Raw genomic sequence first — 27,295 nt, 5'->3', positions numbered from 1 at the left:
TCTCCGAGCCTCTGTTTTATGTCAAGTGAAGATAATCCTATTAGCAGCGTCTCAGTGTTGTTGCGAGTTTTACATGAGTTAATGGCACGTGGGGAGCCCCAGGTAAGTGTTAGCTGCCCTTGTGACGATGAGGATGGGGAAGAGGACACATAGGCTCCGGAAATGTGCTGATTAACTCCTAGGACAACAAAAATGTGGTCACAGCTCACTGAGTGGGCCAGTGTGGTGATAATGCAAACATTGAACAGCGATGAAACTGAGTGTCGTAGTGCAATTCTCCAAGGAGAAGGGGAAGTGCAGAGCAGACTTGGATGTGTGTAAAAGACCAAAAAGCTTTTTTTTTTTTTTTTAAGATTTTACCTTTTTAAGTAATCTCTATACCCAACGTGGGACTCCAACCCACAACCCCAAGATCAAGAGTTGCATGCTCCACTGACTGAGCCAACCAGGCACCCCAAGGACCAAAATTCTTATCATGCATAGTCAGTAGGGATCCAAAACAGAACATCAAAAAGGAGTGGTAAACTCGTGCTGTTTAGAAGCCATGAGGCGAATCCCAGGTAGAGAGATGTAAGCGTGGGGAGCAGGGAGGAGGGGGGCAGAGGGAGGATGAGACAGAGGACCCCTCTTTTTCATTGTCAGCCACGAAGAACTATCCAACTAACTTTTTACTGTGTGCAATGATAACTTTGATCAAAGAGAAGAAAATGTAAATTAATAACAGAGAAAACACTGTAAAGTCAGAGGACCACCTGAAAGGGCTTTCAGCGGCCAAGTTGTAGTCATTTGAGCATCAAGGAATATGATGATGACTGGTAATTAATTGAATCTGTGAAATGAGTCCAAAATGATACTGCACGTGGAGAAGGTAATGTAAAGTGTGTCCAGAAGCAGTTGTAATAGAAGAACGGTCGAAATAACAGGACGTGTTTCTGTTTCTCACCTCTCCCTGGGGTGCGTTGGCGTAGGTGGCATTGTGTTCTGTAAAGTGGACTTCTGTCTTTTTCTCCACCTCTGTCAGCAGATTGGCAGGGAGTTAGGAGTAAGCCCCGAAGTTGCAGGGAAAGTAGGAACTGCGGTGAGCATAGGCGAGACCAGCTAGCAGCCTATCACAAACGGCGGGAAGGGGGTCTGCGCCAGGGAGGGTTGCAAGATGCGGGGAAGAGCCATGTGCCTTGGGAGGGAATCCTTTTCCCCAGGAGATGCTATCTCCAGTGGCCCTAGTGATTATATTGAAGACATGATGGGGCAAGAAAGACACAGGCTTTAAAAATCCTGTCTATTGAGCAGGTGAAGCTTGAGTGAAGATCCCAGGCGTCCAGCCCAGGAAATGCAGGCTCACTCTTGAACCTGACCGAGCGTCAGTGGGTCAGTAACTCAGAACCCCTCCCTTCCACTGGCCAAAATCAGCTCCTGTTTTTGTAGGTCTTGCCAGGTTCTGGTAATCCCAGGAAGGTCAAAGATAAGGATGAAAATCATGAAAAATGATTAAATACAGGTTTTACAGTCATTGCGATCATTTGAGGTTAAATGTAGGTTTTATAGTCGTTGCGATCATTTGTCTGATTTGTCGGTCTTTAAGGTATTTTAAAGCTTAACTACTTAAATGGTAGAGTCAGCACAATTTTGTTGAAATGTGTGGAATTTGACCAGATTTGTAATTAATACTTAAATGTATAAGAGTATTATATTTTTAAAAATTATATTTTTGGGAGTGCCTGGCCAGCTCAGTTGGTAGAGCATGCATCTCTTGACCTTGAGGTCATGAGTTCAAGCCTCACATTGAGCACAGAGCTTACATTAAAAAAATTTTTTGATTTACTTAATAGTATTTGGATATTTAGAAATATTTGTTAAATAGGCTTATAGATGTAAAATTTAGCACTAAACAAAATACAAATATTTAAGTTTTCTTATTAAAAAAAAAAAAGTCCTTCAGGTATTAAAGTTCCAAACAAGTATGATATGGAATAAGGTCATGATCAGGCAGTGGGTTACTCCTTGGTATGGGAAGCCACTAGAGAGTTTTAAGCAGGCAGGTAATAGAATTTATTCCCTTTTTCTAAGACTGTAGACGGTCAAGAGTACAAACTGTGTAATCTTGGGTCCCCTTCTACTACTAAAACCCATGAAGTCTGTTCCCCATTAATTCATTCAACAGACACGTGTCGTTGGCTCCTTAAGTGCAAGCACCGCCCTGGGCACATTATCAAAGATAACGACCAAACGCCTCCAAATAAGTTAGAAAGGGTTGAGTCCTATGAGGGAAAGGGTACTTCTGGCTAGGAGAGCCAGGACCAGTTCCATAGTTCGGGAGCAGATGAGGGAGGGTGCCATTCCAGGAGCAAGCTGAGGCCAGGAGCAAGGAGGTCAAGCATTTTCAAGGCTGGGCACGTGGTCCCTGGAACCATTAGCATGTCTTCCATCAAAATCGTAATGTTGCCAATTCATTTTGACTGTTGCTGCTGCAGCTCCTATAAAGTGGGTCAGTACCAATTAAAGCTAATTTATAATGATAAATCTATAAGGCAGAGAGGCAACTCTTAGCTAATGTATTTGCCAGAATTTGACACCCCAGGAGAGTTTTTAATTTGCTGTCACTGCAGTTATCACTTTTGCATGAATATTAATGATCTGCATTATAGGAAAAATGTGGTGTGTTGGGTTTCTGGAAAAGGTTGACTTATTTTTATCTATCTGTATGTCAGTGTTTTATGTTTATGAATACAAGGAATGAGACTACTAGAGGGGCTGAAATGGAGAGCAGGCCACGTGCACAGAGTAACGGGGTGAACACAGGGCAGGTGAGCAGGTGGACAGGATTTGAAGGGGCTCCTGGGGCGAGTGACAGTGAGCTTGGCAGAGGCTCTCAGCAGGGCTCCCGGGCGGTGATGTGGGTGCAGGGGGGCGACTCTGCAAGTCTGTGTATACAGAGGCTCTCAACCACCTTGTGTTTTCACGTGATTCATGAGACCAGCTCGGGCTTTTTCTTCCTTTGCCGACAACCAGTAGGCTTTTTCTGGCAATCCTGCAGAACGTAATTGTCTTCTCATGAAATCCTGTCTGCCAGGTTGTGCTCATTTCCTGAGCGGAGCCGCCGAGAGGGGCTCTGGGGGCTGCGTGTCTGAGCTGCTGTCCCGCCCAGCTCAGCCCCACGTGCGGACAGTGCAGCTGGGGACGGGGACGATGGAAAACTCCGCCCGAGGGACAGGAGTGGCGGCCAGTGTCTGTGTGGGACAGTGCACGGTGAAATTACGTTTCCTTACAGAAACTCTGACACTGCTGCATGTTATTTTAAAGTTCATAATGTCTAAGATGGAGAAGAGCCTGATAAAACAGCTCCTGTAGCTCTTCTTTGGAAGACTGGACCGTGGCCCCCCAGGAGGGCCGGGTCCCGCCACTGCGTGTCCGAGACACAGCCCACCGCTCCCCGCAGGCCCCCGTGTCATGGGAGTTACCCCACACGATGTGTCCCTTTTTCCTCCTCTTCCGGATTCCCAGGGTCACATCTTGGTGTCCCTCATACGGCCGATACTCAGTGTGAAGACAAGGAGCACAGGCTTTGGGACTGAATCGCCAAGTCCCAGTGCAGCCAAGTCCCTGTGTCTAGCCGGGCGGCCTTCAGCACACCCTCATCTCCCGGAGCCCCAAAGCCCGGCTCTGCGCTCTGTTGAAGCAGAAACAAAGGTGGTCGCGGTCGGGGGGTGGGGAGTGCCCACCCTGGAGGGCAGAGGCGGCTCCCAACTCTTTCCGGGTCCAGAACAGCACGTGTAAAACACAACTTGCTCCTTCTTAGCTACGGTTCTCATTAAGAAATTCAAGCAAGGGGCGCCTGGGTGGCTCAGTCGTTGAGCGTCTGCCTTCGGCTCAGGTCATGGTCCCAGGGTCCTGGGATCAAGCCCCGCGTCGGGCTCCCTGCTCGGCGGGAAGCCTGCTTCTCCCTCTGTCTCTGCCCCCCACCCCTGCTCATGCTCTCTCTGTCTCTCAAATAAATAAATAAATAAAATCTTAAAAAGAAATACAAGTAAACACAGGGGTTTGGGTATACAGGAAGGGTCAGAATTGGGGGAGCAAATGACTTAGAAGGAGGCTAAGCAAAAGCAGGCAGTGTTCTTGTGTCATCAGTACCTTCCTAAAACCTTCTCATTTGTGCCCTGAAACGAACAGGCCGCTTGGGAGAGCTCGTGTTGGGACAGCCCTCATGGCCACGGAGCCTCGCAGCTGGAGCATCAGCAAAAACAGTGACCGTCTCAACAACGAGGCTGCTTGGGCCAAGCTCCACCTGTGGGCCCAGCAGCCCAGCCTGTCCTTTGTCTCCTCCGTTTCCGGGCCCTGTTGAGGTGCAGATCTGGGAGGGTGTCTCTCTTCTAATAGAGAGCAGCGGGTTTGTCAAGTAGAGAAATCTGATCAGGCCGACCGATGTGTGTTTCAGAATGCAGGGGCCATGTCTCCGCACCGTCCGCTTCCCAGGTGGCACGGCCCAGCGCACGGGGGCCACTGCTGGAAGCCACGAAACCGGCCAGCAGTTTTCATCTCTTTTTCGTAATTAAGTCTGTAGGCATTCTCTTTAGTTGTGAGGAAGCCTTCCTCTGGGCCCTTCGAAACAGTAAGTGTGGGGAGGGGGTGAAGGCACATAGCAGGTGTTTTTCTGTTCTGTGACTGAGAGCCACGTCCCTTTCAGTGGGGCCCTTGCGGGATCCGGGGCTGCCTTGTTGGGGGGACGGGGGGAGAAGAAGGGAGGAAGACGTTTAAAGAGTGTGACCTTTTCCTGCCTGGAGTCCTGAGGCAGGGAGCCAGAGAGCCCTGAGAAGGGAGGCCCCCTGCATCGACCACTATGGACCAGCTGCACGCGGGGTTCGGTGGCCCGGGAGTCCCTTCTCGTGTCGGAATTCGGATTCCACGGCCCAGCATTCCTCAGCAGAGCTTTCTGAGAGGGCGGCCTTGCAGGACACCTACCTGCTCTGGGCCCCAGAGGGGCTGATTCCTCCTGTGACTCACACACTCCAAAATCCTCTCCTCCCCATTCCCTGCCCCAGTTACAACGATAGGTAGACTGTTGGTTTGGCTTTGCTTTTTTTTTTTAACCCCCTCTTTTACACCAAGGAAATACTTTTAAACTTCTTTCTGTTTAGAAAATTATGCAGAAAATTAACATTGATGGATTCTGGGTGGTGGCGGCTCAGAACAAGAAACTCGTCTTGTTTCAAGTTGTCATCTCTCTGCCTGCTGGCTTGGGGCCTGGCCCCTTCTGTAGGCTGATAGGAGAGGGGTTAGATGCTGCCTCAGAGATGACCCGCACCGCCCGTGGCCAGTGTTGGATGCGTTTGCTGTGTGAATGAATGCGAGTCACCTCCTGCTCCCCTAGGGGAGTCTGAAGCCTCATTTCAAGCCGCTGGCTGTGATGTGTCCCATTGGACCCCTCCAGCCGGCCTGGAGGGCATTGGGCCCCACAGTGGGCACAGAGAAAGGAGACATGAGACCTTTACACTTCATAAAATACCCATTAGAACTATTAATACATTTACTTATTAAATTCTTTTATCCTCATCCTTTTATTTGCCTGTTTTGTACAGTTACATATTAGTGTACACATACATGCCGTTTACAATAAACACGTTCATACTCAGTTTTATACTGGGATGTAGGATCAGATTGTTGGGAGGCCACTGCTGGGGGAACCGGCCTTGCTCCATCCTGCTTTCCCCGCAGTGGGCGGGAACATTCTCTAGCAAAGGTCTGGAAACTACCAGGACTTCATGTATTCTGAAGTTAGTCTTGAAACTCGCAGATGAAGCAGACAGGGCAAATGGTCCAGGTTGGGGTTTACTGTTCTCCTTGGTAAGACATGAAGAAACGAATAAAGCGAAGCAGAGAGAGGACTGGCCCAGATGTTTTTGTAACTGCAGACGTAACTTCAGTTTCGGCTGAGCTCTTCCTAGAGCTCCACGATGTTTGAAAGCCGACGAAGAGCGGTTGTCGGCAGATGTTGTCTGCAGGCCCCCCCGGGCCAGTTTTGCAGATGTGAGCACCACGCGGCTGCCGTCGCGTTTGGAGAACAGTGCGGCCTGTCTCCACCTGCAGCGGGCTCTCTGGCCGCGGAGTGAAAGGCAGCGGCTGACGGGCAGGCCTGGCCTCACACCTGCTCCCGGCTCTGTGTGATGACAGGCTGGTGTGGGGGGTACGGTTAAGAGGAGCAGTGGAGCCCCTCCACACACTCTTCTGCTTGAAAAAAGGAGTCCCCCCAAGAGCAAGGGAACAGTGGGTGAAAAAAGGAAACTGCTCTTGTGACCTTTTACTCGTTTATATACCAGATACTCCTTTAATGCTTCCCAGCCAGGCATTGTTCTCAGTATATTGCTTTAAAAATAGGAACTCAGTTATTCTTCACCACGATCTTAAGAGCTGGTTAGTAGTATTGGCCCATTTCACAGATGAGGAGTCTAAAGACCAGAGAGGTGGCATCATTTGCCTGGGGTCACACAGCTGGTCAGTGGCAGAGTAGGGCCACACTGCACCTGTCTCGATACGAAGTCCCACTTGTATTTCTTCTAGTGGAGATTCTCATATCTTTCAGAATTATGTTAGTTTTTGTTTCGTTTCACAAGAGGCCTTTCTAAAAAATATATGTAATATGTACATGTAATGTTATTATAAAAATGGTATTACGCTGTTTTCCATTTTTTGAGCACTTACTGTGGGCAGGTCCTCCTGTGCCAGATGTTCTCTAGACGTGAATTCTAATCCTTAAGCTGCAAGGAAGAGATTTGTGCCCATTTCATAGAAGGGAAAGTGGATGACAGGAGCTGGTCACTCAGCAGACATGCCCAGCCAAGATAGGAACCCAGGTCTGCACACAGCTCTTTGTTATAAGACAATTAAGTATAAACAGGTCCTTCTTGATCCCCCACCCAGGGAGATGGTTAGTTTCACAAAGCACCCAGAGGACCCTGTAGCATAGCAGTGCCTGGAGGGGGTGGCCCAGTTAGCCAGGGGAAGTGCCATGTTCTGCCTGGCGTCCCCACGCTGGTGATCACTCCCACTGGCGGCCCCCTACCTGCCCCACTGGGGGCTGGATGCCGCATGGTTTCCAGGTGACTGTGTCCACAGCATCAAGCCCTCAGGGTCTGGCTCCTTTTGATCCAGTGGAGTTTTGAAGTTCTATCTTCTGGGCTTCATTAGGCCCTCCCGTGGTCTGAGGCTCCCCCGCCCCCCAGGTGTAAATGTTGCGTGGTTCCTGGTATTCAGGTTCACAAATTAGCCCAATTAGATGGGTAAATTAGTCATTCTACTTTCTGAAGTCCGGCTGGCGGAGCTTTGTGAAATAGCATTTATAGTTTTCTAACAAGCAATTTAAAGGACACCAGCATGTGGCATTTGTTTAAGAGTAAAATGTCCTAAACAATGCCCTACTTAAAAACAGATCGCGAAATTTGCTCACAGACTTAGAAACGTGGCCGAGCACACCCCTGCACCGTCTCATACAAGCCTTTCCAAACAGGGTCTCTTCTTTCTCTTCTTTCGGGAGGCTACAGCCGAACACGACAGAGTTACTGAAACCCACATTTAATTTCCAAAACCTCCTTTTGCCAAATTGTTTTTTTCTGCACCACCCAAGAGTTTCTAAACAGGCTTCAAAACAGACTGCTCTGAATTCCATCTGAGTGGTAGACGGTGAAGAATTAGCAACTCAAAGGAGGCTGCAAGGGCCAGCCTCGGGTTACTGCTGGCATTGGCGGCTGGGAAGCAAGACGGGGAAAGCAGTGTCCCCAAAGAGCCAATAGAAAATGCCTAAGCTCTTGAACCTCTCTGGACTCAGTTTCCTTGTGTTCAGGGAAGTGACAGTTCCCCCCCCCCGCCCCCGCCCACCTCACAGGGCCACTGGCCAATTCAGTGAGACAATGCATCGAATGTGCCCGAAACACAAGGGGCAGTCAGTCAACTTGAGGTCCCTTCCTTCCTTCTTGGGTCCTTTTAAGTGTTCGCTTCAGAGGCCGGCGTCCTTGCCTGGCTCAGTTGGCTCTTCAAACAATCTTATTAATGCCTATTAAAATGAAACCCAATAAAAATGCCAATATTTGGTGTTGAAATAATTGATGTAGCAGAGACAGACCACGGAGCACCCAGGCAGGCCCCTGGTGCCGTTTAGCCTCACACCTGGGGGATGAATTTCACAACTGTAATTGCTACCATATAATTCTTATTAATGTTGTGCTATAATTCCTATTTATTCCATGGGGCTTGTAAATGCATTAAGACTTGTCAACATATTATTTTACACTGTTTATGATCTGTAGAATTATGTCCTTCAGGGTTGCATTGTGCAAAAGCTCAAAATGCTTTGGGCCTCATTAAAAAAGAGCAAAAAGCGGCTGCTTGTTGAAGTGCTTCTCCATCCCCACCGTCCTGAACAGAAGTCCGTGAAGTAGATTTTTAACTCCATTCTGAGCAGAGCTCTTAACCTTGGGAATACAAGTGAATTCCCTCCTCCCATCTGAGCTGGGATGGGACAGCCCACCCTCCCGGGGAATGCTGTATGTGGCCAGAGAGACAGGTGTCCTTCCCTGGGGACAGATGTGGTCAGGAATTGTTTGGGCTCCCGTGGTCTTCCATGGGCTGGGACCTTGTATTCTGACCTTGAGTTTGGCTCAGAGCTTCAGGCGTTTCTGTCCCCCTGCTCCCTAGCTTGGGGTCACCCCCTTTTAGTTCCAAATTTCCTCATGGTTGTCTTGGCTCAAGCTCTAAAGAAGAAGATTTGAAATTAATTTCCACCGAAGTGTAGATACCTAATAAGTGTAAAATGTGGGCGCCTGGGTGGCTCAGTTGGTTAAGCGACTGCCTTCGGCTCAGGTCATGATCCTGGAGTCCCTGGATCGAGTCCCACATCGGGCTCCCTGCTCGGCAGGGAGTCTGCTTCTCCCTCTGACCCTCCCCCCTCTCATGTGCTCTCTCTCATTCTCTCTCTTTCAAATAAATAAATAAAATCTTTAAAAAAAAAAAAAAATAAGTGTAAAATGTAATCCCGTCCCACAGACTTCTGCATTTACTACGCCGGTAAGCGTGAAACATGGAATGTCAGCCACAGCATGTGTGTGTGTGTTGGGGCAGGGGTGTCTGTCGTCCTCGGTTGTCCTCGGTGTGGGCCTCACAGCCTCCCTAGCACCTCTGCGTCACAGACTGGCCTGCCACAGAGTCAGGTTCAAGCTCTTGCTCAGCTAATTCCCGGCCATGAATGGTTGGGAAACCCTTAATCTGCACGTCTCCGCCCTCACTGGAGTGCTCTCCCCCGGGGCAGGAGGCCCATCTGGTCACTGCCATGCCTCCTATCCTGGGGCTGGCGGGGGAGCAGACTGGAGGGAAGCACAGGCCAGGACGGCTGCTGACTGTCCTTGCCCTTCTCTGGCCCTGCAGGCAGCGAGTACGACGAGGAGGAGGTGGATTACGAGGAGTCGGACAGCGATGAGTCCTGGACCACGGAGAGCGCCATAAGCTCTGAAGCCATCCTCAGCTCCATGTGCATGAACGGAGGGGAGGAGAAGCCTTTTGCCTGCCCGGTTCCTGGATGTAAAAAGAGATACAAGGTAAAAGCAGGACCACCTCCCTTGGCATAACCGCATTAACTGCATGGGAACCGGCAGGCCCCCATCGGGGAGCAGCTCCTCACTTCTGGAGAGAGCCTCCCTCCCCTGGGCCGACCGGTGCCTGGTCCTCACGGAGACGTGGGCCTAGGGACAGGCAGGCCCCTGGGTTCTGGGTGTTTGGTGGGGTTGTCCCTTTTGCTGATCCAGGTGGAAGCTATAGGTCAAAAGAAGGGTTTGTTTGGTAGGAGGATCGTGGTTTTGACATTCTTCAAGCTCCTGTCCTATCAGAATACCAAGCATGTCGCCTGTTTATTTGCCACACACCTTCCCCAGCAGTCGGCTTATGCAGGTGGCTCACGGAGGACGACCTTGAAGTCTTAAAGGTGGTAGACGGAGGGTTTTTAGCTTTCAGCCCAGGAAGTTCTTGCTCCCTTCCCCGCGACCCCACCACCGGCATGAAAGATCAGGAGAAAAGGGGCTTTGATATTTTTCTCACCAAACTGCCCACTTCAGCGCTCTGTCGGTGACAGAGGACACAGAACCCGTGTCTCTGAGAGCCTGACTGGGTGTCACGCGCGGCCAGGGACACTAAATTTTCTATTAAGAAAACTCAAAGGGAAAAAACACAACATTCAAGGGTTGGTCCACAGGGCACCTTAAAAAAGCAAATTTGCACACTTTCTCCTGAGGCGTTTGCAGCTGTTTAAAATCCAGCTGGGAGATGGAAATCTAAAAATCAGGAACCTATGTGTGGTACATTTGACAATATGCTAATTTACCCAGAGCTCAGCAGGCTGACTTTTTTAAAAAGGCTTAAAAGATGTGCGATAGCCTAAGCACTTCTCATACGGCTCTGAAACGGGTCCCTGAACACCAAACAAAACAAAACAACCCCTATTTCAGTATTTTTTGTACCGACTGCTGATCTAAAAGTGGCCGAGGCTTTGCCTGTAGAAAATAGGCGACGATGTTCTCATGGAAAGGCCGGATATGCTCTGTTTAAAACGAAGATGCCTGGGCGGGGGCGAGAGGATCCCCTCAGGGCTCGGGAGCCGCTCAGGGCAGGACGGGACTCAGAGTGGCGCACAGAGTGGCGCACGTCGGTTTTCTGTGTCAGACTTGTGGAAGGCGTGGAAGGCGGAGAGGGGGAAAGGCCACCAGGTGGTTACCTCAAGAGGCCAGAAAGCAAAGGGATTGCCAGACAGGCTCGTTTTTCCGGAAGGTAGCCCCGGCACTGCAGAGTGTTTTCCTTCTTTTTTTTTTTTTTGTTTGTTTCAAAGTGGAGAAAGCTAGACCGAGAGGGTTCTGTTCTCAATTCCTACCTGCTCTCCAGATGCCACGTCTCTCCCCGCGGCTTCACAGAGCCGTTCCTCGGGGCTGGGCCGCTGGCTGCCTTCTCTCAAGCATCCAGACGCTGTTTAAGGGATGTCATGCACATCCACTGTGTTCAGAGAGGGAGCAGATATGAGCCAGACTGAGGCTGGCCCAGAAAAGGGGGGTTGGGGGGGGGGAAGCCACAGCCTTTATTCTGGCTGAAGAGCAAAAGGCACTCCCGCCTTCCCACCAGCTTCATTCCTTCCTCACAAACTCCCCCCCCCCCCCCCCCCCCCCCCCCTTCTCTTTTTTCTTTTTCCTTTTTTTTTCCTGGGTTTCCAGCAATTTCTCCTGCAGTTGTCTACATCTGGGTTGATGGGGACTTGAGTGCTCTTTCTGCCCCAAAGGCCAAAAGAAAATTGAGTGAGGCCTGGGCTGCGGAGGCTGCCTGCTTCAGCACCACCAACTGACAAATGACATGGGCGGCAAGTAGTGGTCCCGATTTCCATGAGGGAAGTGTGAGTTTCCTTTTCTGGGCCAGAATGCCTGGTCATGATACATGGGACAAGGACAAACATGTAACCACTCCTCCTAACCGTCTGCTTGAGGAGAGTGGTCATGTTCCCTAGTGTGACCTTTCTGCTGGGAAGTTACTGGGCACAGGGCAGTGATGTTCTCTCGTGTAGTTACTGCATCTTATTGACTGCAGGATTGCTGGACTGGGTATTGGTTTGAGGAGGGTCTAATGAGCTGGTGTGCTGTGGGGTCAGGCGGAATCCAGAAGTGCCGCCATGTTGTTTATTCCCAGGGCTCACTTCAGACTTGTCTCATTCCTTTCCCGCTGTTGGCAGAGAGTCTCTAACCACTTAGCCTCTTGGGCACGGACTCCAGATCAGCTCTTCTCACCATTTCTTGGCATTTGCAGAAGCAAAAGATGAGGTATCTAACTTTCCAGACTTCCTACTGAGCAGGGCAGGAGAGGGGCCCAGCAGGACAGCTGAGTCTCCATGTTGTTTCCCATATTAATCCCGTTGCCTAGGATGCCCCCTTCCCCTCTTCCATCAGTACATCTCATTTGAATTCCCCTCATTTCTCAAGGCACAGCTCAAATGCCACCTCCTCTGGAAAGCCCTCACCAGTTTCCCAGACTGAGTCCCCACTCATAGAATGAAGTTCTATCCCCTGACCTTTCTACATGCTCCGTTCATATCACTAGAGAACACTTACTGCCTTATCACCCCAAGGGTCCGTTTAGCTCATAGACCCCTCCTCAGCACCAGGCACAGGTCTTGGGCAAGTAGATACTCTGAAGATAAAGGAACAGAGGCAAAATGCGTGGGGAAGAGGACAGTGTGGGCCCCCCCCCAGCTGACCACCAGAACCCCAAAGCAATTGGATGATTCATTCTGTTGGATTTGTCTCAGACACGTTCCAGGGTGAACATCTGATCCCGTCCACCTTGGTGCTAGGCACTTTTTTTTTTTCAGACTTCAGACGAGAGAGAGAGGACTCCCCAGCTTATAATTGGGAATGGCTTCAAAAGATGGGTTGAAGTGCTTCCTTTGATAGTTTTTAATATTAGAGTTATTAGAATTAAAGGCATTTTACTACTTTTAAGAACTAGAAAGCAGAACAAGCTGTCCCCTGGGAAGTTTCTCTGAAAGGGTCCCTGCGCTACCTGGGGAACGCTATGGTTTCAGCACCATGAAGGAAGCTTGGCCTCTGATGTCTAGATACACAGCCAGGCAGGTGTGTTGCTGAAGGTTTTCTGAGAAGGGCACTTCAGCCATTCTCCCCGCTCAGTGGATCGAAACCTCCTTGCCTCTCCCTAAGGGTCCCATCAGAAGCCCTGCTGGGGGCATAACTGACCACCTTTCTGGGTTGCAACTTGGCAGTAAATAATCAGAACTTTTAAAAAGTATCTGTATTCCTTAGCTCCATAATTGTCTAAGAAATGTATCCCAGGCACATCACCAGGGATGCAAAACTTGATATACAAGGTATTCATCACATTACTTACAGTCAGCACAAATTTGGGAAATACTAAATTTCTAACAATAGGGAAATGTAATAAAATCCTGCCAACAAAATCCTTTCAAAAAAATATGTAATGATGAATCCAATCTCGTTTTCTCTCAGGGGAAAATACTGGAAGATGTTAGTGATTATACCTGTTCTTTATGTCCCTTTGTATTTTCTAAATTTCGGCAGTTGCCTACCCTGGACACAGATTGCTTTAATAGAGCGAGTTTAAAAAAAATGGGATTCCCGCCTGACTCATCCCGCGTGTTGAGTCCGGTCCGGAGCGACTCGCTTTCTCAGCTCGTGGGCTGCTTGATGTCACCACGCTGCTGCAAGAGGCTTTACTTGCCATGCTGACATTACCACCCCCACCCACCCCAGCTTCGGTCTCTTCTTTTTTCTTCCTCATCAAAGCCCTGTGACTCCGTCCTCTCCTTTATGTAGAACATCTCCTTATGTAGAACGCCCAGCTTGGCGCCCAGACTTTGTTTCATGATTTGATCTGGAGTGGCATTTTGAGAGGCGCCTCTAAACGGTTTGTTGTCCATTGACTGGTTCAGTTCCCTCATTAGGGCAGGTAGTTCCTGATGGTAGAACCTGGCGTGGAAATGAACTGATGCCATCCTTGCCTGGCCCCCCACGTCAGGCCCTCCCTTGGACCTCCTGCCCAGCCCTTTCCTCCACATGGTAGCCCCGTGTCAGACCACTGTAATTCATAGACCATTTTCTCCAGATGGAGTGACCTGTCCCAATCCTTCCCAACTTTTAAGATTTTTCAAAGACCACCAACTGGTTGTACTAATTACTGAGTACCTAGCACTTCAGGTACATGGAATTCTGGGGGAAATGTGGGTTCTGGAATCAGGCATGCCTGGGTTCCTATCCCAGGTCTCAGGTCTATCACTCCCCTGCTCACTCACCTTCTCGGAGTGTCTGTTTCTCTAAAACATGAGTACTGGTTAAGAAACGAGACATCAAATACTCAGCATGAGCAGCTCTTGTTACTGCCCTTCCTTCCCCCCCTTCCTTTTTCTCCCTTGCCCTTTCGAAATTAGTTCCCTTCCTCTTTTCAGAAACCAGAGGATTGAAGCATTTGGTTTTCAAGTTGCGTGCCATTATTTATTTTTGTTCGTATTTCTGAAAGACCAAACTTCTTTCAGGATCTCTGTAATTATAAATGTCAGTGAATCTTTTTAAATCCCAAGTGTTAGAAAGTTCCCATTGCTATATGTGAATGAACAGATGGGGCAGACGGTGAATCGCATTGGAGCTTGTACTAACATTTGTGATAAGGCTGTCCCACTGACACTCGTGAACGTTGTAAATCACAGCAACAGAGTTAACGTGGGTTTTTTAGGTTCTTCAGCCAACCCTGGAAATGCCACGTGTTTCCACATGTGCAATTGGCTTACTGATTTTTCCAGAGTAATAAAGCAAATGTATGGAGTTAGCTGTGTTTTCCTCACAGTCCCATGGCCAGACACACAATACGGTGTTTACAGTCAAGCTGGGAACAGACCACAGAACCTGCTGAAATCACCTCAACCTTGGGCTTGTCCTTCTGGCAAACACTGGATCTGGTCATTTTGGACTGGCTTCTTGTGGCTTTAGCAATTTCTGGTTTCAAACTTCCCTTCACCTAACTAATTATAAAAAATCAGGCCTGGATGGAGTATTTAAGCTTGTTGGTCAAATGTTATTTTGGGTTCCCCCTATTTTCTGACGAATGTCCGTGGTACTGGGACACAGGGGTAGCTGGATATTTATTGACCCATCGTGCAACAAGTTCCCTGTGAAATCAAGGACATGAAATGTTTGAGTCACCTTTCATCTACAGAAAAGGACCCTACTAGGTGCTCAGTGAATATCTGTTGAGCTAATAAATGGGCTATTAGCAAGCAGACAAATGCAAATTTCTAGTTTTTGTGATCCAAGAGACTTCCTACTATATTGTTACTTAGAAAGCCGATGGTGCTTTTCTAAAACTGTTATCATCTGTCATGGTTCTGTGGGTTGCCGGGCACCAGCTAGGTGGTTCTCGCGTGGGTGTCTCATGCAGTTGCAGTAAGAGGTCAGCTCAGGCTCGACACAGAAGTTGGCTTTTACTCAAATCCCTCAGCTTCCGTTGGGATGGCTGGAACAGCAGGAGGCTGGCAGGGGTTATCTACCCATCATCTTAATGGGTCTGATTCTGCCACTGTCCCTGCTCTCCCGATAGCGCACCACAGCACGTTATCCCCAGAATGCCTCTAGAACAACAGTGAGGGGTTTCCTTGCCCTGCAGGGAGGGACTGATGAATGGACAGAAACAAAGGTGAAGAAGGCCGAGAGCCAAGTTCAGGGCAGAGGGTATTTGTCCTTGTGCTTTGACTTGGTGGACAACGGTCAGTCCGACTCTGAACACAGCCAACTGGAGTTGCCGTTTGGCACCCGTGGGTTCAACTAAGTCAAGTGGGATTCTCTACCAAAGGACTTTTAAAAAGTATTAATGTGCATTATGAATCTCTAAAAGGGAAATGTAAATAGTAATAACCACTCAACACATTTTAATGGCAATTCCCAACTTACTCCAGAACAGTGAACCATGTTCTAACAAATTCACTCACAAATGCTTGTTGAGCATCTACTGTGGGCCAGGCAGTGTGCTAGATCTAGCTCATGAAACAACAGCTGTCCATCCCTATATGTGGGAGCTCAGTAAGGGCATCTTACGAATAAAGTTCAAGACCATTGTGTTGGAATCCTTCAGGTGGGCTTAGGACTAGGCTCATTGGGACTAAATTCATAGAATACTTTAGGAAACAGCCTACTCTTCCCAGTAATCAATTCTCAACAACTTTGTCTCAAGCCCTTTCTTTTCTCTTCCCTTATTCCCAAATCTGGCAGTAGCTGACTTGAGAATTGAGACCCATGCCCTAACACCACCTCTGCTATTTATTCTTTAATCTTCCATCAGTTACTCAATACCTATTTTCTCAGCATTTAATTGGGATGAACAATAGTAAAGTAAGTCTGTAGGAGTGATTCTAGGCATGGAGTCTTACAGCAAAACCAGTTAGTAGAAAACCAGACAGCATTTTGATATTTTGTTTCACTTGGGATTTGTACACCACTTTGAAGTTTGGAACTCTTATGTTGCTGAGACTTCCCTAAGTTTTTAAAGTTTATTGTATGTTTGAAATGCAGTACATAAACGTAAGGCCCAGTCTACCCATAGGTGCTTATTTAACACAACTATGCTAGGGCATGATTTGGGCACGTAAGATAGGTTCTTCTCACAGCTGTCTGGAAGCGAAACATGAGCTGTGTTTCTATATCAAGGATTTATAGATGTCTTCAATTCTATTGCCTGTGTTTTTTCTTTAAAAAGACAGTTTTTTGGCCACCCTAAGGATATGTTATATAATTGTTTGTTGTTAACACTCTTCCAAGTAGAAAAATCCACAGGGGAAGCAAAGTTCTAGGCAGAGGAAAGTGCTTACTTATACAGTCTTAAATATATATTCTGCGTAGAATTTGAGGAAGCCAGTACTTTCATTTTCAGAGTAAGGGCATAGTTTGCGACCCAGTCTGCACAGCCCACAATTACATTAGACTGCTTGAAATGGAGTTCTTGCAAAGCCTACTAGGTACACTCCTGCCATCCAGGAGATGTCCAGTTGTAATCCAGACCCACACCAAGGTTTTCCCCTGTCTGACACTTTGATTGCATCTAATAGGTGATCTTTTTGTCTTCTCCACAGAATGTGAATGGCATAAAGTACCACGCTAAGAATGGTCACAGAACACAGATTCGTGTCCGCAAACCATTCAAATGTCGTTGTGGTAAGAGTTACAAGACAGCTCAGGGCCTGCGGCACCATACAATCAATTTCCATCCCCCGGTGTCAGCTGAGATTATCAGGAAGATGCAGCAATAACATGCTGGTCATAACTGTGCCAAGAAATCCTCACCAGCAGTTGCTGATTTTGAAAACAGCCACCTTTTTTCAGGGGAAGCATTCAGCAACCCTTTAAAGAATTAAATGCATGCTTTAAATTTTTTCTGTAATTTTGGAATGATGTATCTTTGTAGTTGATTTTGTACATTTGCACATGTAATCATCATACCCATTTTCATTACTTTGATATAAGGTGCTAAAAAAAAAAGCTCTAGGTTCTTCAGCACATTTCCCCCAAAATAAAATTGAGGGCATGTTGCATATTATTTAGTTGTATTGCAGTGATATCAATGGGGGGGAGGGGCTGGCACTGAGATTTTTTTTTCCCCAAGATTGTAATGTGATTGAAGTTTTTCAACACATCAACTCACTATGTTCAAAACCAAAATAATACCTTCATTATCAAACTGGTTACCATGCCTTACATAATATAGTTAGTTGTGAGTAGAAAGACTTTAGGTAATGGAAATATAAATAAGAATGTTTAACATAATATGCTAAAAATATTTTCATATTTAAATAACATACATAAAAGGTGTGCTTTCTGTGTTTTATATTATCTTGCAAATCCTTTTGCCCCTTAAGCTGAAAATCTTGCCATCTGACTTACCAATCATTTTAGTGTTATAAATGGCATTTTTGTACAGAATAGTCTCTTCAGTTCACTCATTAACACACATTCATTGAGTGCCTGCTGGGTGCAAGGGATTCGGTTTATGCCTGTTGATATTTCTGGACCAAGATACCAGTTTAGTGAAATAATACTTTTCCCTAAAATCTGTTAGAAAACACTTTGAAATACTTAAGTGCAAATTCTGTGTGTGTGAAATTTAGTTCTAGCTTCATCTTTAGGTGAAGTTTTAAAGCACTTTGTAGTTCTCTATTGCCAACAGATTTAATGTTTTATGTGTTGCCAATTCTTGCAACCACTGCCCTAACAAAACTGTGGGTTGCAAATAATGAAAATTCCAAGCACGTTTCAAAGAGAACATTTTTCTTAAGACCCCTTACTGCCTCTTCATGCTCATTGTGTTTTTAGACTTTTTTTTAAAGGCACTTTTTCCATCACATTGTAGAGGTCCATATTCCCATTGGAAATATCTGTTTAGCTTTATAATTTTGCTGAAATACGAAATTGAGCCTTATTGACAATTAAGTGTTTCTTGGAGCAGGTGGTCAAAGAGAGTGACCTACGTCTGGACCATTCCTGAAGTTTTTCTCACCAACAATACCATCATGCCTTGAGTGTTCTTTTCTCCCAAGTGCTATTCCTTAAACATGCAAGAGTTTACCAACTTCCTCATTATGCAATAAAAATTGCTCTGAGATGATGGCTAACTAACTGCCCACAAAACTGGTGAAAAGCAAGCTCAAACTGCTTATAACTTTCTTCCCATGTTCCCATTTCATGAAAGTCTTACAGCTGGGAAGCAGGTGTCTCTCAATTTTTCAGACAGTTCGAAAGGATGACAGTTCTGCTGGCCAGGTGGGTAAGCTTCTATATTCTTAAGTTGTGAATCCCTCATAATGAGGGATTTTAAAGTATTTATAAAGACACTGCCCTCTAAAAATTTCCTCAGATCTTTGAAGAGTGGTCTTGGTCCTGAATATACAGTGTTACATGTTTAAAAGGGTGATCAGACATGAGAAGCAACTATTACATGTTTAAAAGGGTGATCAGACATGAGAAGCAACTAGTTGGTGCATAAGAAGGCCCTACTTGGATATTTCATATCTACCTACAATTGACCAAAATTTTTTAGGCCAGCAATTATTTAGCTTCGCTCCTTCTAGCGCAAGAATCAGTAGTTCAACAGCTAAACAGTCATAAAATAGTCATTGTGCATGTTAAATTTCTTTCAACTATAAAACAAATTCAATTTGCTTATTCATTGTGACAGTATTACTAAACAGGTAAGGATGGGAATATTTTGTTATACCGTGTATAGTGAATGTATTGTACTGTGTCTGTGAAAACTGTGCTTTAAATTATATTTTCGTATGTTTTGTTGGGGACAGAGCACATTAAGTTTGAAAGCAACAGAGGTTTGTTTTAGAAGTGAAGGCAACTTAATCAAAATTGCTGTCAAGAAAAGCTGCTTATAAATGTAACTGAAATCACATTTAAAATAAACTGCCTCTGACCCAAAATAAACATGGCTCTTTATTTTTATTAGTGTCCATTACCACTCTAGTATTGGAAGGATACTTTTAAGATTGGCATGCTCCATAATTAAATGATGCAACATGAAAATGCTACCACTGACCATATTTTACTTGCATCTCCAAGGGAGGGAAGACGTGGAGTCTTCAGTACTGCTGCCTTCCAGCCTGCCATGTCTTGTTTTGCTCTACACTCAAAATTATTTTTAAAGGATTCCAGCAATACAAATTCTGCTTTCAGAAACAAACACAAGCAACATGATGTGTATGCAGTTCACACACACAGCACACCGAAATGCCACCACATTGAATATCAGGTTAATATCCTAGCTAATTTGCTTTTAAGACAAATATTGTGATAACTACAAAAGAAGCAAAATCGACGTCAGTAAATTCTTATTAACATTCATATTTTGAGATACCGTTCAGAAATTTGTTTAAAGGCCCAGACCAAGGGAAAAAAAGTTTAGACTTAAGGAAAAGCTATCGCAAATAAATTCGACAATGAAATTACACATCTCCAAAAATGTGTCCTCTTTAATAATACAAGAGACATAATGAACACATTGATTTGCGTTTATAATATCACATTTTTAATCAAGAAAATGTGAAAAAGATATGGATACATTTTCTGTGATTTTATGCCACAAACACCACTGTTCAGTAGATCATTTAATATCAAACAACTGCACTAACCTATCTTGTTCCATTCTCCCATTAGATAGAAACACAACTTCAAGATGGCTTAAAAATAATCGTTCAGGTCATTCTAAAATGTTTTAGTCATAAAATTAGCAAAATATGCCTTCTATTCCTAAAGCAAACATTTCAAATATAAAATGTATTTGCTCTACTGCCAGCATGTGAACTCATTCTACATGCAGTTCCATTTCTAAAGGTTGAAAAACCATCCTTTCATGAGCTAAATTATGGAAGTTTCTGTATTCAAAGAATTACTTTGCAAGACTATAATGATAAATTACCTTTATTACATAATATTTAGTAGTCATGCTCAATCAACAAGGTCAACAGAAACTTGTAAATATGCTAAATGACACACTACATATATTTTCATTGTGGTAACATTAATCCATTGCCTTTATTCATATAGTTTTGCAAACTGGGGAATAAATAAAGATACAAACATAAGAACTTTTCTTAAGCTGGTAAGATTAACAGGGGTTACAATTTTATTTACTGATAAGCTAAGCTAAAGACGGACTCTGACCCTGGTAACACAAACTCAAAAGTAGCGCTTGTTCAAAAAAGTGTGGTAGAGGGTGCACAGAAATGATACCTTGTGGTCTCCATAGTGGTCTATTTGAAGTGATTTTTTTTTTTTTTTAATTGCTGAACTGTGTTACTAACTCAGAATAAAAAGTAACTAGTCAAAATTTAAAACATTCTGATCAAAATGGGTCTGCACATGCCTTTCAAAGCCCTGCTGGTCATAGTCAGGAGGGAATTGCTCGCTGCACATTGGGCACACCTTCCAGTGACTTTCAACATGTTCTTCAAATTTGCTCTGATCATAGTTGGGAGGGAACATTAATTCACAGAGGGGACACTTCTTGTGAACATCAAAGCTTAAAGAAATAGGAAAATGAAAGAATTATGTATTTCTAATAGCAATAATCTTCAGGATATGACAATGTTATATTTATCTAGTCAAGCTAATATTCACCCTAAATGACTTACCTTGAAAGTTTTCAGTTACTTCAGAAATCTCTTTCTGCTTCTAAAATACTTGCTACTGACAACTGTGTAAACCACTGATAAAGCCTCTAAATTGAGTTTCACAATTTGATGAAAACATTTTTGTTAAAATCAAGCATATTATGTAAAATGAAGCTTATTAACAAGAATTTCTCAATTTTTAATTAACAGAAAATGCCTTCTGTAAAACTATAAAGATTAATAGAACTTATAATTTCCCAACAGTATATTCATTCAAACCTTACGAGTATTTATTAGCACTGGTTCTCAAAGTATTACATGCATCAGAATCACTGGAAGGCATGTTAAAACACATATTGCTGGGATGCCTGGGTGGCCTTTAGCTCAGGTCATGATCTCAGGGTCCTGGGATAGAGCCCCCAAGGCCAAGCCCCCTGCTCATCAGGGAGTCTGCTTCTCCCTCTCCCTCTGCCCCTCCCCCCTGCTCATGCTCTCTTAAAATCTTTAAAAAACACACACACGTATTGCTGGGACCCACACCAAGAGTTTCAGGTTCAGGAGATCTGGGTACAGCCTGATCATGTGCATTTCTAACAAGTTTCCAGGGACCATACTTTGAGAACCACTCATCTACATAACCCAAATTCTACACAGGAAAAAAAAATTACCTGGAATCAAAGCAAAAGCCTGCTCCATGCCCACGTAAGTGCTGACTTGGAGCGTCAGGAGCAGTGGGCACATTCTCCTCTTCCTAGGCAAAAAATAATTTTGCAACTTTTGAGCAAAGTGAAACTGAATGTAAATTCCTTAATTCAAGCATAGTATAAAGGAATTAAGATTACCCTTTCTAAAATCCTACTTCTGTTACCACATTTTCACATAAAGGTTTAAAAGTCAGTTTTTACAGAGCATTTCACTATGAACTAAGTCTTACCTTCTTGAAATAAAAAGCAGTGCTTAGTGGAACAGAGAATACAGCACACCTGTATGTGTGAATGACAAACCCTGTTGTGAATATCTAACAGACTGTCAAGTAAGATTCCTAAAAATCTATAAATCTGAAAGAAAACATTGGTTTGGATTTCCATGTCGACACATCCCTGTGGTCTTTGTTGTTGTTGTTAATAGACTCCACATCCAGCGTGGAGCCCAACGTGGGGCTTGACTCACGACCTTGAAATCAAGACCTGGGCTAAGATCAAGAGCCAGGAATTTAACCCACTGAGCCACCCAGGCACCTGCCCTGCTGTGGTTGCTTTTTAGACATCTGTATGCTCTCTATCAACAACCAAGTACAGAGGCTCTCACTTCACATCAAAAGCAGTCACATCTCCCAAATGCCCATTTGCTCTCTTCCTGAGCAGCTCTGTTAGCCGCTCTCATGTTATGAACAGTCTGTAAATAGGTACAGCAGGCACTGATGAACGTCCTTACATTGCTGGGTAGTTATGCTCGTTCCGGAGCTGCTATTAATGGGCTAAGTAGTCAAGTCTGTCATGGTAAGAGGTACGAAGAAAATGTGGTGTGAAATTTGAAGGAAACAAAGACAAACTGACTTATCTTGTTGGGGGGGTAGGCAGGGGAGGATACTTGGTTATTATTTTGATGATTATCCCTTCCTGAAAGGTCCAAGAAAGGGTAAGGGACTCTTTTTTATTTTATATTCATCACATGAGAAAATATTTTTGCTTATATATGATTCCCTGCTAAATAACCCAGTATGTACGTATTTTTTCAGTGTGGTAACATTAAAATAATCCCGGTTTCCTTCATTCTTACAGTTTTGCAAACTGCGAAATAGATACAAAACAGAAAAAACTTTTAATCTTTAGTAAGATTAAAAGAGGTTACAATTGTTTTTATTGATAAGCTGAAGACTGACTCTGACCCTGGTAACACCAAACTCAAAGTAGCTCTTGGTCAGAAAAGTGTGGTAGAGGGGCGCCTGGGTAGCTCAGCTGTAAAGCATCTGCCTCCGGCTCAGGTCATGATCTCAGGGTCATGGGATCGAGACCCGTGTCTGGGCTCCCTCCCTGTTTCTCTCTCCCTCTCCCACTCGCCCTGCTTTTATTCCCTCTCGAGCTGTCTGTCAAATAAATAAAATCTTTAAAAAAAGGAAAAAGAAAAAAAAAGTGTGGTAGAAGGTACACGGACGGGATACCTTGTGGTCTCCATCGTGGCCTATTTGAGGTGATTTTTTCTTTAACTGCTAAACTGTATTACTAACAATAAAAAGCAGTCAAAATTTAAAACATTCTGATCACAACGAGTCTGTACATGCCTTTCAAACCCATGGTGGTCACAAGTCGAGGGAACTGCTTGCTGCACAAAAACAAGATAAATAAAACCAGCCTAATGAAGGACTGAGAAATTGGGGAATAGAAGACTTTATATACTTTAAGAATTAAGTCTACAAGTAACTAAAATTCAGACAGGTTTTAAATCTGGAGGTACAAAGACGTAAGATGATATAGCTGAATCAGCTAAACCTAGTATGTATGACAATAAATTTTTGATTGTGTGTCACGGTAGTGCTAGCTGCCAGATTTGGGCCTTCCAGCAGCAATACTTGAAACAATGATTTGCTTAAAGAACTATATATAAAATAATGACAATGAATACAATTTCCCCATTTATCTTTGAAAAAAGAGGCGAACTTTAAAATTTTGAAATGCTATTGAAGAGAATAATGGAAAAGAAAGGGAAGGTCTTAATGTTTAACTATCAAAATTCTTGATGATGGATACTTGTAATAAAACGCCACTTTCCAAGGACCAAAAATATAGCCTACACCAATTTACTGCTTTCATGAATCAGCTAACAATAGAGTTTGCTGCTCAAGTGCTAGACTTAAACCAACCTATCTGACAGTTAACCATGGTGGGGGGGGGGGGGCAGGGGAAGCAATTTTTTTTTTTTTTTTACCTTTACACTTTCTAAGCCATATATAATTTGGTAATGATAACCCCATTAATTCGTACCTTCTACCACCTATTACCTAATAAAAGGGGAGAGGGACTCAACAGAATTCTAGATGTTATAATGAGACATAAGTGCTCTGAAATAAGAAATCAACTACTCAGTTCAAAACCAGAAAGTGTGTCATAAGTTCTCTGAGTAGCCAATTCATATAAAGTCTGGTGATCCTGACACGCGAAATGACCAAATTTTCACTCATGAATACATTTATTCTATTTTACTCATCAAGCTTGATTAATTTCCAAAATCATACTGGATTAAATATAACAAATTAGACTGGAAGTAAGGTTACACAGGCAGGCCCACTGTCAGCAACAAAAAATGGCTACTAGTAAAAAAGAAAAGCGGACAAGAACTCAAAACATCAGTAATATTTCAGCACTGGATCACACAGCTTCACTAACAAAACATGAAGACACTGTTTAATGTTCATTTTTAAATTAATAAACTAGAACAATCAAGGCTGTATTAGGGATTCTTTAAGAAGGCAGAGAATCGTGTATTCTATCTGAGAAAGAGTTCTGCCCCAAACTGCTAAAATAATTACATTTTAGTGCTGGAAACAGTCAATGCAAAAATATTTTTGAATAGGTTTTAAAGTACCAGTACCTAGTCTGTTAGCTAAGCTGCCAAAATAATACCAAACTGAAATATATTTATGAACAATCCCAAATAATTATATCTTAAGAAAACATTAACAGCATTTTAACCTCCACAAAGATCTAAACCACCTTACATTGTTCATCTACTTTGAGAACCATCAGCACAATACTATTTCTACTACAAAACAAAGGAAACAATCTATAGTAATATACTGAAGCTCTATATGAAACTCAAAAACTTCTTATGAGATGCCCAACTCAAAATCTAGTCTATAAAAATTCTTGGGGCACCTGGCTGGTTCAACCAAAAAGAGCATGCAACTCTTGATCTCAGGTATTATGAGCTCAAGCCCCACAATGGGGTGTAGAGTTTACTAAAAAATAAACTTAAAAAGTAACCAAGAAAGTATTTTTTAAAAAAGAATTACTGTTTTCTTCTCAAAGTATATAACCAACTTAAACATCTGGAATAGCATTAAGATGGGTTAATCTCTTGGACAATAAAAGAAATTTATAAGGTTAATCATACTAAATTCAAAATAAGGCTTTCAGGGGCACCTGGGTGGCTCAGTTGGTTAAACAACCCAACTTGATTTCGGCTCAGGTCGTGATCTCAGGGTCGTGGGATTAAGCCCCATGTCGGACTCCAAGCTCAGCACAGAATCTGCTCCAGATTCTCTCTCTCTTCCTCTGCCCTCCCCCCACCCTCCCCTTCCCTGTGCACACTCTCTTGCTCGCTCTCAAATAAAATCTTCAAAATAAGGTTTTCATACTAAATTAAGGTCACTAAAATCATACTAAATAGAGTTAATCATACTAAATTCAAAATACACTCATGATTATAAAAATATAATTACCATATGATACAGCAATTCATTTCCGGATATATGTGCAAAAGAATTTAAAGCAGGAACTCAGATATACTTGTACACCTATGGTCATAACAGCATTAGTCACAACAGCCAAAAAGTGGAAACAACTCAAATGTCTTATTAATGGGTGAATGAACAAAATGTGCTATATACAATGGAATATTATTTAGCCTTAAAAAAAGAAATTCTGACGTTACAAAAATGGATAAATCTTGAGGACATTATACTAAGTGAAAAAAGCCAGTCATAAAAAAAAATAAATCCTACAGGATTCTACTTATATGAGGGACCAACAGTAGTCAAATCTATAGACACAAAGTAGAATGATGTTTGCCACAGGCTGGAAAGAGTTGAGAAGAAGAATTCTGGAGATTGGTTGCACAACAATGTAAATGTACTCAGCACTACAAAAATGGTTAAGATGGTAAATTTTTTGTTACACGTATTCTATAACTATTAAAAAATGCAATCATGATCAAACTAGCAATATACACTCAGGAGCTAATGACTAAGTTACACCACTTCAATCATTAGGATTTAGACAACAGGACTATACAATCAGCATATATCAGACTGTGCTTTAATTCTGCCTTTGCTTAAGAATTATTAATGGGAATTATTAGGTATCATTCAGGAGTTAATAATGTCAAGGAAGAAAGGTCCACCACTTAGTAAACCTTACCAAGTTGATAAAATTACTTTAGTTCAATAGCTTACAAAACATTTACTAAGGCCAAAGTTAATGCGTTAAAAGAAAAGAGAATAACAGTGACTGTTGAACTTTTACAGAAAACTATAGAATATTTTTTATCCCTGAAAACTTTGTATTATTATATAATATTGGTCAACATTTTTCTTTTTATGAGATGTTACTGTTTAAGTTCTGCCAAACATCCATTTCTAAGCAATAGAGCATGTCACTGAAGGAGTGTCATTAAACTCTAACTATATAAAGATATTCAAAAAAGAGAAAGCAGACTTCCAAAGATGATGATAGGAGGACCCTATGTTCACTTCGTCCCAGGCTAATAACATGTCAGGGCAAATAACCCAAAAAACAACCTGAAGACTGGCAGAACAAACTCCAAAACAAAATGGTGAGAAAGGCCACACAGAAGAAGGTAGGAGAACAGAGATGAGGTGGGGAGCTAAACCCTGCAGGTCTGGCTACCAGAGGGAGCCACAGGGGCAGAGACATATAAGAACAACTATCAACACCAGGAGCCTACAAGGAGAAGATGAATCCCCATAGCATTTGGCTTTGAATATTAGGTGGGCCAAATATCATGAGTTCTTAAAACCAGCGGGGACTTAAATCCTCTGGGACTTTAAAAATCAGCAGGCTCAATCTGAGAAAGCCCAGAGGGCAATAGGAAACTGAGCCCCTGTCCTTAATGAGACAGCACAGCAAACATCCCACAGAGATCAACTTGAAGCAGCAGCCTGAAAAGTGCTTGGGGTATATAGGAGGGAGAGTTAGTTACTAATCTCAGAGTTCACTAAGGAACTTCTCTAGGAACAAAGGATCTAGCAGGTGCCATTTCTCACTCCCACCAACCCCCAGCCCCAGCATAATCACATGGCCACCTGTGGAAACCGGCAGGGCATCAGCACTCACTAACTTGCTTACACCATGCCCCATCCCTCCAGCCAGGCCTGCCTGAGTTCCAGGGCTGTGGGTCCCCTCCCTAAGACAACCTGTGCAAACCTTGCCAACACTGTCTCACCCAAGCTCCAGTGGAGGACACACACATACTGTTAAAACTGCACCACCCCCACCCAGATACGCTTTGCACTTCAGCCCCAGCCGGCCCAGTCTCCAGACCAGCTACATCTCCTCTGTGGAAGAGGACCAGCACACACAATTTGCACCCCTGCCTGCCTGCACTTTGGGGAGCAGCCACGGCCAGCCCTGGCCTACTGGTGGCTGCTCACCCGCTGTGGATGAGGACCAGCACCAACTTGTTAAAAAGCCCACTACTTTCAGAACAAAAGACAGAACTGACTTTTCTAACACAAAGAAACAGAGTTAGGAGATAGAGGAATATGTCCCAAATGAAAGAAGAGGACAAAAATCACAAGAGGGGACCTAAGTGAAGCAGGACGAAGTAATATGCCTGATAGAGAATCTAAAGTAATGATCAAGA

The 27,295-nt window shown here is 44.0% G+C and overlaps 2 protein-coding genes across 4 annotated transcripts in view; one reads left to right on the top strand and one right to left on the bottom strand.

Moving 5' to 3' along the window:
- JAZF1 (JAZF zinc finger 1) overlaps window positions 1-18,994 on the top strand; it is a 329,112-nt gene extending 310,118 nt beyond the window's left edge. The window contains exons 4-5 of the mRNA XM_021689779.2: window positions 9,409-9,578; window positions 16,658-18,994. Coding sequence (XP_021545454.1) covers window positions 9,409-9,578; window positions 16,658-16,834 — 347 coding nt within the window. The 3' untranslated portion in view covers window positions 16,835-18,994. The remainder of the gene's footprint in view (window positions 1-9,408; window positions 9,579-16,657) is intronic.
- A 537-nt stretch (window positions 18,995-19,531) lies between these two features.
- TAX1BP1 (Tax1 binding protein 1) overlaps window positions 19,532-27,295 on the bottom strand; it is an 85,323-nt gene continuing 77,559 nt past the window's right edge. For all 3 annotated transcript variants that reach the window (XM_021689614.1, XM_021689615.2, XM_044919965.1), the window contains 2 exons: window positions 21,364-21,446; window positions 19,532-20,604 (listed from right to left, as the gene is read on the bottom strand). In XM_021689614.1, coding sequence (XP_021545289.1) covers window positions 20,403-20,604; window positions 21,364-21,446 — 285 coding nt within the window. In that variant the 3' untranslated portion in view covers window positions 19,532-20,402. The remainder of the gene's footprint in view (window positions 20,605-21,363; window positions 21,447-27,295) is intronic.

This window comes from Neomonachus schauinslandi, chromosome 12 (assembly GCF_002201575.2).
Source record: "Neomonachus schauinslandi chromosome 12, ASM220157v2, whole genome shotgun sequence".
Classification (NCBI taxonomy): domain Eukaryota; kingdom Metazoa; phylum Chordata; class Mammalia; order Carnivora; family Phocidae; genus Neomonachus; species Neomonachus schauinslandi.
This window is presented reverse-complemented; position numbering and strand designations above follow the sequence as displayed.